The 11040-nt window shown below is 54.9% G+C and overlaps 1 protein-coding gene across 1 annotated transcript in view; it reads right to left on the bottom strand.

The window, feature by feature from the left end:
• Window positions 1-6748: 6748 nt before the first annotated feature.
• Window positions 6749-11040, bottom strand: part of CAPN5 (calpain 5) — a 40032-nt gene continuing 35740 nt past the window's right edge. Inside the window, exons 9-12 of the mRNA XM_023736490.1 lie at window positions 10379-10575; window positions 9266-9381; window positions 8582-8718; window positions 6749-7606 (exon numbers count right to left, since the gene is read on the bottom strand). Of these exons, the coding sequence (XP_023592258.1) occupies window positions 7424-7606; window positions 8582-8718; window positions 9266-9381; window positions 10379-10575 (633 nt within the window). The 3' untranslated portion in view covers window positions 6749-7423. The remainder of the gene's footprint in view (window positions 7607-8581; window positions 8719-9265; window positions 9382-10378; window positions 10576-11040) is intronic.

The raw sequence follows: 11040 nt of genomic DNA, 5'->3' as shown, positions 1-11040 counted from the left end.
TCAGAGACGTATGTAAATAGTTTATAACCAGTGAGGTTAAGTGCAATGAGAAAGGAAAGCCCCAGCAGGCACATTAGAGGGAACAGGTTCCAAATTGGGCCTGGGAGAATCCGGGAAAGCTTCACAGCTGGGTTTTGAAGCATAAATAGGAGTTTGTTAAGAGAAAGGATTAGGGAAGATGTCCCACAATTAATATAGAGATGAAAGAATATGGATGGGGGCAAGATGAGCCACCCAACAATGTTATTTCTAACTCTGAGAGTCTTCAGCTCCATGAGGTGAGAAAGACAAAGGCCAATGAGGAGGGATGGGGTGCTCACCTGCTGAAGAATCACCATTGTCCTGTGTCAGAAGCTCCTCTGCCTGCCTGGCCAGACACAGTTCTGCAGGGGGAGACACCACATCAAGTCTCTGAACAGGGGTCACCTGGGCTCCTCCCAAAGCCAGAACCCCTCCTTCCTCGGGGAAGTCCTCCCTGGCTCCTTTCCCTCTGGCCACAGTCCAGCCTGAGTGGCCTGAGCCTCTGCCACTGTCACCAGCTCCATTGCCCAGAGCAGCTGAGCCCTGCTCTTGGCTGCTATCATTCCGAGACTCCCAGAGGACTTCTAAAAAGTAGCAAATCCAGCCCCTCCTGGACATATTGGCAAAGAGACCCAGAGAGAGACGGAGACTTGCCCAAGGTCACACAGGAGGGCGGGGCAAATTCAGGAGTGTGGGTGGTAGGGGCAGCCTGGCCCGAGAGCAGGGCCATGGGCTGAGCCTGACCTGCTCACGTCGTGTCCTCCTAAAACCCTTCCAGAGCACCCACTGCCTTCAGGATGGAGGGTCTAAGCCCCGCAGCCTGGCTTTAAGGCCCTGCACAATCTGGCTCCTGCTGATGTCTGTCTTGCCTCTCAATGCTTCCTTCCTTCCCCATCCCTGCACTCAGACTACTCACTGTTCCTGAAATAGACCAGCCCTTTTTATGCCTCCTGGGCTTTGCACAAGCTGGCCCCTCTGCCTGGAATTCTGACTAGTAAACTCCACCTATGCGTCATGGCTCAGCTCAGGTGGTAAATCCTCCAAGAAGTCTACCTTGACCACTCCCAGGTGCTAGAAGTCTCTCTGTTTCACTCTATCCCAGCCCTGATTATATGCATTATGTTGTTTGCTTTGGGGTCTAGCTCCACCTCTGCCCCAAAGTCTGGGAGTTGACCCAGGACAGGGCATGGGTCTGGGTCATCCTCACGTCTCCAGCCTTGTCCAGCACTGGGCCAAGCCCAGAGACGGGCTCAGGAAGGACTCCCGGGACTGAGTGAGGTGACCAAAGGCAGCCCCAGCCCATGGGCCCTGGTGTGAGGCCCCTCTGGCCCCTGACCTCCCCCCAGGATGAGCATCAATTTTTCACAAGGACCCATTCAGAGGCGCTGGGGCATTTGATCCTCTGCCCATGACATTGCCTGACATCCGAGCCCTGACCCCTGCTCTGGAGCTCTGGGACACAGTGGGCACACAATCCTTCCAGAGACCTGCACTTGGCCCGGGTACAAGGTGAGAAAGTGAATTCAACAAGGGCCAGCAGGCAGCTGCCCCTGGGAGCTATGTCTGAAGAGGATGCCCCAGCCATCCTGCTGGCATCTGGTACCAGTGTGACTTGTGGAAGCTGAGAGCAGAACCAGCATTTTCATTAAAGATCTGGGACCATGGGGGTGGGTGTCAGGGAGCAGGTATAATTTAAGAGCCACATGTAAGGGAAAAGCTACAAGATATCCTTTTTTTTCCCCTAAAAATAAGAAGTTGACCTTGTTCAAGATAAATGCTTTTCAGATTGACAACAAAGAACCCAAAACTATACTTATGTGCCCATGCCTGATTTTACCTCATCCCCTCAACAACCCTGGGGGGGGTGAGGCTCCATATTCCCATTTCACAGATGGAGGAGCTGAGGCACAGAGAGAGGAAGTAATTTATCCAAGGAGAGCGATAAAGAAAAAGGGCGTCAGAGAGAGACCAAAAGAGACAGAGACAGGGACAGAGTAATCTCTCTCTGCCACTCCCAGTATATCTGCTCCCCTGGCCCCAGGATGCCCCTACCCAAGTCCTGGCCAGAGACTACTCCATGGAGACCGTGCCCCTCAGCTCTTCCCTTCTCTAGGGCACTAACCTACATCTTTCCAGGCTCAAGACCGTTTCATTCAGCGGCTGCTGTGGCTGAGACCCCCAAGTGTGGCAGGAAGCCCGGGAGCAAGTGGCTATGGGGACAAGGGGTCCAGAGGTGGCCCCAGCTAATGACTGCTTCCAAGTCCAGTCACCAGACCCTCCACTGCAGCAGTCTGAACAAACCCTTCTCCCAGTGCCCAAGACAGGGCCCACCTTACCTGGGTCTGAGTCTGTCAGCTACCTACCAGCCTAGGTGCAGCTGCCACCGGCGTACAGGGCTCAGGAAGTAGGGTCACGGGTCCAGGGCAGTCTGCAGACACGCTTGCCCTCTTCCTCTGGCTTGCTCGAGGCTCTCTCTGGGTGTCTTTCTGAATGTTTCAGATTTTCACTGTCTGTGTGTCTCTGTGCCTCTCTGTCTCCCTCCCGGTCTCTCCGTTCCTTTCCTGCCCAGGGTGGCTGTCCAGCCAGCACTGCCGGCCCTCCGCCCTCCGCTCCCCACTCCAGAGCCTTCTCCCAGGAGGCGGAGCCGAAGGGGCCTCCAGGTCTAAGTGCCCATGACATCAGCATGGGGGACGGGCTGCGCTGGGGCCAGGACTAAGGTCCAGAGGCTGCCCAGGGCTCTGTGCACGCGCAGAGTGGCCAGCAGGGAAGCAGGACATTGGGGTCTCTCTCTGCCTGTGCCTCTGACCAGCGTGTGACCTGGGCCTGGGGCCACCTGTCCTGGCCTCCGCTGTCTCCTGTCATCTGTGGTAACATCACCTGCTCACAGTCCCTGGGCAGAAAACCTTGTTCTGACTCTTGACTTTGTCACTGATTTACTGGAGTCTTGGCCCCTGCCTGCCCTTCTCTGAGCTCGTTTTCTCCCCCTGTGAAATGGCTGTTTGAGACTCAGGTTGGAAACTGGTCAGGTAGGGCATGGAAGGAAGAGAATGCTGAGCAGGTCCCCCATTCTGGCTCCTTCTCCCCCTCCCCGTGCACACCCCCTCCCGTTACTGGTCTCCCACAGACTCACCTTCCAGGACTCCCCCTAGATGTATCTCCCTGTAGCTCATCAAATCAAACAATGCCCCCACAACCTGTTCTGGGCTGGGGGTGAGGGGTGGGGGGAGTTGTGTGCTGTTCCATAATCACCCAGGAAATTTGGCCCACCCAACTGACTTGGAGCAACCTTGCACTTAACAGGGACTCATACAAATCGAAGTGAAACAGGTGATTTAAAGGAAGGGGGGAGGGGACAAAAAGTTGATGCTTGTTATTAGCATTGGCGAAGACAATAGCATCAGGACCTCTTACTGAGACCCGGCACTTTCTTGTTCCCACCCTTTGTCTACAGCCACACCTGGCAGCTGGCCCACCAGTGCCGACTTCTTCATGGGCAGCTCTAGACCCTGGCAAAGGGAGGCGCTCTTTCAGATCCCCAGCCTCCTTTACCCAGGTGTGTCTGGAGGGAAGGGGCCTCAAGGCTGCCGCCCAGCCCAGGAACAGGTGAGGGGCATAGTAGGCCCATCGAGGACTGATGGCCCAACAGCGCCACCTGCTGGGCACAGGCACCACTGCCTGAGCAAAGCTGGGCATCTGCCTCTCCCTGCCTCGAGCAACAGGTGGGCAGCGGGAGTAGGGGAGGAGGGAGTCCAGGGCCTGGCTCTTCACTGGCCCTCATGTGACCCCTCCGCCCTGGCCTGGTCATGCTCTGCTAGTGGCTGGGGGGACACAGGCTCTGAAGTCGCTGGGCCCTTTTCTCACTATGTGACCTTAGGCAAGTCCCACCTCTATGAGCCTCAGATTCCTCGTTCTCAAAATGGGGTGACAATATCCTTCTCGGGTGGGGCTGGGAGGGGGTGCTGTGAGGTTACTCCACCTGTAAGCACACTTGGTAAACTCGTGGTGGGCAAAGCAGCTGCACCCAGAGGCAGGTTGCTCAGGACAACCTGGACAGCCGTGGAGGGCCGCAGGCCAAGTCTTCTGTTCCTTAGGAAGCTGGCACCCCAGGCAGCCAGAGCAGAGGGTGGTGGGCTGCGACTCAGCCCACAATCCTGACCTCTGAAGACCTCTGGCTGCCGGAATGTGCCACCCCCAGTCTTACACCTGCTATGGTCACTTAGTACCCCCCACTCCTTGCATCATCTCTTCTGAGCCCCCCAGGCTGAGCAAAGCACGTGGTGTCAGCCCTTCACAGATGGGAAAAATGAGACCTAGAGAGAGACGTGAGTGTGTCCAAGGCCACATGGCTTGCCAGCTGCAGGGCCGGGGACAGAAGATGTCTGAGCTGTAAGGGGGTGGAGTGGTAGGAAATTTGGGGGTGGGATGGGGTAGTCTCTAAACCCTATAGTAACTATAATTTACTCAACACTTGCCCTGCACCGACAGTAAGCTAAGCATGTCACATAGTTCGTAATGTCGATTTCTCACAATCCCATAAAGAAATCTAGAATCGGCGTCAATTCATTTATCTTGCCCTCACCCTCACCCTCCATCCAGTCTACAGAATTCTGTCTGCTCTTCTTCCAAAATCTATCCCAACCCTGTTGCTGCCCACCGCCACCCCTGCCTTCCCAGCTTGAACTGCCAGCATCTTCCCTGGGTTCCCTCAATGGCCTCCACTCTGCTCTGCCCACATCCACCTGTGCCCTAACCCACAAACCCACCTCCTCTTCCCACAGGCTTCACTTGCTGCCTCCATTGCACCAATCAGATCTGGGTATTGGCCTTCCCTAGACTTGCAGGATAGAGTCCCCAGTAATGCCCACATGGCCCTGCTGATACGATCAGAGTATTTGTAGTTGTCTTCCCCACTAGTTTGTAGACCGTTTCAGAGTGGGGACTTTGTCTGGTTCCCTGTATTCCCAGTGCCTGGAATGGGACCAAACCTGTACAGAGTTGCTGAATGAATGACTGAAGGACCCCAATTATCTCAGCTGTGACTCTCAAGTCCTCCCTTGTCTGTCCCTGTGATTGCAGAACAGTCGTCCAGGCATGGGAAATAGTCCCTTCATTGCCCACCCCCATACCACTCCCCCGCCCCACCCGCAAAGGAACAGACAGACATGGGAATGTCTTTCTGAGATTGCAGTTAACATTTATTCTGAGAACAGAACAAGTTGGAATGCGGACTCTGTTGGCCCCCTGGGCTGAAGGGTGCATAAGGCTAACAGAGCAACGGCTCTCCCCGACCACCATCCAGTCCCAGCCTGGATCTCCACAGCATCCAGGAGCCACCCTGGCCCACCCAGAGGGGCAAGAAGCAAGGGCAAGGCTGCAGAACTCACTGGGGTGGGGGCAGTGACCAGCAACCAGGCTGAAGCCCATGCAGCTCTGCCAGTTGGTCCTGGTGGACATGGCTAAGCAAAGACCCCATGTGTCAGTCCCAGAGGCCCCAAGCTGGTTTACCTGGTCTCACCTCTCTATTCCCCCATGCTGTCTCAGGATTCTTAATGTAAATTAGACATTGAGAAGTGGTGATTACATAAATGTGTATATAGTATGTACATATGCAGAGATACATAGGGAAAGGGGTATTGTTTTGCCCTTATTCAGCACTTGTGGCCCCACTTTGCAGAAGGGGGAAATTGAGGCACAGGAGGTTTAAGTGACTTGCTCCTGGTCATGCTCAGAGTGCCGGCTCCACGCTCAGGTTCTCAAGTGAAGTCCTGGGTTTCAAGAAGGAATCTTCTTGTTTTTCCATTCCTGGCCCCTCACACAGCCCAGGGTCAGGACACAGGAGCAGAACTGGACATGAGTGAGGAGGCAAAGTCAGAGAATCCAGCACTTTCAGCCAGGACACTGGACCCAAACAGCGAGATCTGGAGGCAAAAGCTCAGGTTCCCAAAAGGAATTCCTGGGCAAGACCACAGGATTTTGTGTTCGTGAGCCAACTGTACTTTTTCATTTATTTCACCTGGCTTGTGAGCCCAAGACGACACAGAAGAGACCAAAAGCTAGTCATGGCTCCAACATTCAACAAGAAGACTCCAGGAACAGTCAGTGCCAGCGTGCAAAAGCCCCCAGTACCAAATACGTCTTCATCCACTGACCTCCGCTGAGGAGGTACGACTTCTCCCATGGCCCTCCCCAAGCGGAATCAGATATAACCAGAGGACCGGAAAACAGGAGTTCAAGGAGAAAAAAAGGGTTCAGGCTTTCAGTTTTCCTTGAAAAACCCCTGGTTAAAATTGAGATTTTTCAAACAGAAAGGATATAAAACTTTGAAGACTAAAAGGAACATTTTGGTCCGGGTAGCAAGAAGGGGTCTGTGGCCTCTTTGGGGGGAATGTTGGCAGAAGGGCCTCTGGTCAGGTGACAGATTTGCATATCTCCTGTCACGTGACCTCAACAGGTCTAAATCCACTCACCCCAGACTCCTTTCTCCCAGGAAAAGCCAGGGTCTCACAGCAGAGGGGTTACGGGAGCATGCCACCTCTTGGGTCCCCATGCCCCTCTACCCGCCTGGCCCCTTGCCCATTAAACCATGCACACTCCCTCTGGCATCAGGGCAGCAAGGGCAGGAAGGGCTGCCCTTCCTCGCCACCGTCACCACGTCTTGGGGGCTTTCACCCAGAGGCTGGGAATGAAATCGGAACCTGGCTGCAGCTCCCCTGGGCCTCCACCTGAGGAGAGGACCTGAGAGCAGAGGCATGGCCACAGCCGCCCTGTGTCTCCCAGAGCTGCAGGGGCAGAGACTCAGCTCCACCGGGGGCCTCACAGGCATCATCTATTCATTTGGCAAATCTCTGTTGAATGAATCAATGGACGGATAAGCAGACAGTTTTGGAGGATGAAAACACGTCACCTGCACGTTTGTCGAATCCCAGCCTGAGCAGGAACCAAGCGGCTGCCAAGAGTCCGTTCCAGGTGGCTAGAAAACCAGGTGTAGGTGACAGAGAAAAAGCAAGGCCTGGGAGACTGGGGTGGGCCCAGGACACAAGGGACCAGAGTGGGGCTCAGGGACATGGCAGTTTGTGTGTAAACAAGTGACATCTTGGCACTCTGTTGGCAGACAGCAGCAGGGCTTGGGAAAATGTTTTCGATGGATAGAGTCCCTTAGCAGAGGTGACAGTTGGGGTGGTGAGGACCATTTTAAATCTCAGGCAAGAAGACTCCTCCATGAGAAGGGAGGGCTTTGGAGCCCTTAGGACACTGAGAAGCAGAGACCTCCCAAGGTCACACAGCAAGTCAGAGGAAGAGCTGGAGAAAAGACCCCAGTGTCTGGGCTCCCAGGCTAGTCACTGGCCTGGTGGGGACATGCAGATGGTGGTGAGAACTGTTGGGGCAGGAAGGTGGGCAGGTATCAGACAGCTGTAAGGGAGGCACTACTGAGGATGCTCACAGCAACGGCGGCAGGCAGGTTGCTGGGCTGCCGGTTGTTGCGATCTCGGAGGGGAAGGGTGTGCACAGCCTGGAGGTCGTCCGGGTCAGCCTTCAGTTGCACCTGGCCCAGAAACTCATCTTTCATGCATCGCTGGTTCCAGATCTGGGAGGAAACAGAGGATTGTGGGAGGGGTCATCTTCAAGTCTAGGAGGCCAGTTCCTGGGAGGGGGTCTTAAATCTACTTCTCACAGAGCAAGCTTGGCAGAGGAAAAGGAGCCCTGGATTGTCTCTGACCCTTGGGCAAGGCCATGCCCCTTTTGCAGCCTCAGTCTCCCCATCTGTCAAAGCGTCCTTCCATGTTTAAAGTTAATGAATCTGTTATTATCAGCTCTGCTATTGACTTTGGGCGACCTTGAATAAGTAATACGCCCCTTGCTCTAGTGTCCCATTTTAGTGAGGACTGAATCGACTGCCCTCTAAGGCCCCTTCCAGTCCCAACATCTATGGGTCTGTTATCTGATTCAGGGAGACTCAGTGTTAAGAAAACTTGGAAAATCTACAGTGGCTCCCGTGGGGTACCCAAGTGTTTGTTTACAGATGGTTTCTCACCCAGAGAGATGCTGGCCTGGGCCCAGGGGATCGCAGGCTTCCCACTAATGAGCTCGGGATCATCGTCCACAGACCACCTTGGTCTGAGAGGGGAAGGACTGGCCTTCTGATTCCCTGCTCAAGGCTCTTAGGAAACAGCCACACCACACACTGTCTCAGATGTAACCCTTCCAGACGGGCCTGCCTACAGGGGAACTTGAGGAACAACTACCCAGGCTTTTGGGCGAGGTCAGCAGAGATGACTGCTGTCCTCAGCAAGGAGACTGATCCTGCTGGGATTCAGAATCACACCACTCCGGAGTTGGGTTAATCCACTCACCCACCTTACAAATGGCGGCTCTGGGGACTCGGGGTGGGGGGCGGGCAAGAGAATTCCTGAGGCTACACCATGAGTTGGGGGCAGAGTGAGAACCAGAAGCTGGTGTTCCTGGGTCCCTGTCAAAGGCTTTTCCTTCTGGGCCTGACCCCTCTGAGTGGAGACACCTCAGGCTGGGGCCCCGGAGGGGTCCTTGGAACAGGTGAGCTCACCTGGACAGTGATGGGCTGGCCTGGCTTCTTGCGGTAGAAGACGCCTTTCACATCATACTTAGGCTTTGAGGTGCCTTTCTGCACAGTGGAGTGGACTTTCTCCCCCTCACACTTGATGATCACGTAAGAGTCAGCCCCTAGAGGGAGTGGGAGACGGGGTGAGGGTGGGAGCTGGAGCAGGGCCCAGATGGGACAGATGTTTGGGAGGTGAGATGCCTTCCTGGGTTCTTGTGTTCAGGAGAAGGGAGACCAGAGTCTGGCCCATCTCAGGGCCTCCTAAATTCCAGAGACAGGGAGACTGGCAGGACGGGGCACACTGGTCATCTTTGGCCTCCAGGCCTTTATTTATGCTGTTCCCTCTGCCCAGAGCACCTCCTTCCCTTACCCATCTCACCAGCCAATACGTCCTCAACCTGGAAAAAGGCCAACACCTCCAGGAAGCCTTCCCTGAGCCCTCCTCCCAGATGTCTATTTCTATATCTGACTCCCCTGCCAGACTGGAGCCCCCTGAGAGCAGGCAGGAGTGACTGGGCCTGGGTGGATGTCAGGAAAGGTTTGTTGAATGAGTGAGAGCAGGATAGCTCTGTAGGGCTGGGTATTTGTGGTTGGAGGAGAGGGCCGGGGGAAAACCTCCCTGAGCAGGAAGGCCAGGGGCTTTCTGGGCCTAGGCCAGGGTGAGCTCACCTGTTGGGGAGTCCTTGAGGCCATCAGCCTCCAGGACATGCACCTGGGTCACCAGCTGAGGGTAGCCACACAGGGAAGTCCAGCAGGAGTGGGGGGGCTTGTCCAGGCGTAGCTCCCTGGGATGGGCAGGGGTGAGGAGGTGAGGCAGGAAAAGGGAGGTGAGGAGGGGGTTCAGAAGTGGGGTGGGGAGAGGAGCAGTATTTACTGCAGATGTCTCACACCGTGGGCAAATCCCCACAGGCAGTCCCCAACCATCTGACCCCCTTGGGCTTCCTGCTGCTCTATCCCTAGCCAAGTGTGACCCATTCTCCCCCAAGGGAAAAGCAACTTACTGAGTACACACTAAGTGCTAAGACCTCTGCTGGGGTGTTACAAGTATTATTTCTAATCTTCACAAAGCCCTGGGAGATAGCTAACTATGATTATGCCCATTTTACAGATTAGGAAGCATCAAGCTCACCCAAATGAAGGGACTTGCCCAGACAGGCTCATCGGACTCCATCACACCACCGACTGCCTTCCAGGTCTGGGGCGTAAGCAGGGCCCACCCTGTCCTCCTGGGGACACAGCATCTGGGCTGCATACTAAGGTGGGAGGGCAGCGCTGGACCCACAAGGTCTGCACCCCAGCAGGGATGGGGATGGTTTCAGCAGTCCACTGGACTTGACAGCCTGCTACCCATGGGACAGGGGACTGTGGTGACAAGACCTCAGCCCTGGAGTCAGGCTGGGTGGCACAGTCTGACTTGACCACCAGCTGCATGACCTTAGACAACTCCCTTAACCTTGATCCTGAATGCTCATCCATAAAATGGAGTGGTCAGGCCTCTTGCTCAGGGATGCGGGGAAGATGGCAATAAAATGAGGTGAAACCTTCTTTGCAAAGTGCTATGCACACATGAGAGGCTATTCCTAGTCCTGGCCAAGGCAGGCTGGGACAGGGGGGCAGAGGAAGGGAAAGGAACAAGATGGCATGGGTGTCAGCCCAGGGAGGCTGGAGGCCTGGGCTCCATGCCTCAGACAGACACTGAGCATCTCTGGGCTGCAGATTCCAGGTCAGCCCAGTGTGTGCTGTGCCCCTACCAACCCTGGCCCCAAACCAGGCCCCACGCACTGGCAGTTGGAGGGCATATCAGTGAAGACACGGAGCAGGAAGTCGCCCGTGTGGCCTGGTTCGAAGGTGGTGGGGATGATGACATAGCGGCCCTCAGGCTGGTCAGTACGCAGGAAGACGCTGCGCGAGTTGATGTAGATGGAGCTGGCGGCCTTATGCTGCAGGCTGTGCATGCGGTATTGGCGGTTCTCTTCCACCTTTGGAGAGAGCGGAGGGAGCTGGGCCACACACAGCCCCACCCTGCTCTACTGCAGCCCATCCCACTTCTCTCTCTCACCATCAAGCAAAGGGTGATAGGTCCATTTACATGGCATGTTCAGGACAGGCAAATCTATAGAGACTGAGAGTAGATTAGTGGTTGCCTAGGGCTTGGGCGAAAGGAGAATAGGGAGATGGGATGGTGATGGCTAAGGGGCACAAGGGTTTCTTTTTGAGGTGATGAAACTGTCCTAAAATTCATTGTGGTGATGGTTGCACAGCTCTGTGAATATATTAAAAGCCACTGAATTGTACACATTAAATTGATGAATTATATCTCAATGAAGCTGTTTTTTAAAAAAAGAGGAGATAGGAATCCTTCTGGTGACAATGTCCGTGGGGTTCCCAAGGGCCATAACTGAACCAAGTGTCATGATCTGCCCAAGTCACAGCATGTATCCATG

The sequence above is a fragment of the Trichechus manatus genome, unplaced genomic scaffold (genome assembly GCF_000243295.1).
Source record: "Trichechus manatus latirostris isolate Lorelei unplaced genomic scaffold, TriManLat1.0 scaffold00088, whole genome shotgun sequence".
Taxonomy (NCBI): domain Eukaryota; kingdom Metazoa; phylum Chordata; class Mammalia; order Sirenia; family Trichechidae; genus Trichechus; species Trichechus manatus.
This window is presented reverse-complemented; position numbering and strand designations above follow the sequence as displayed.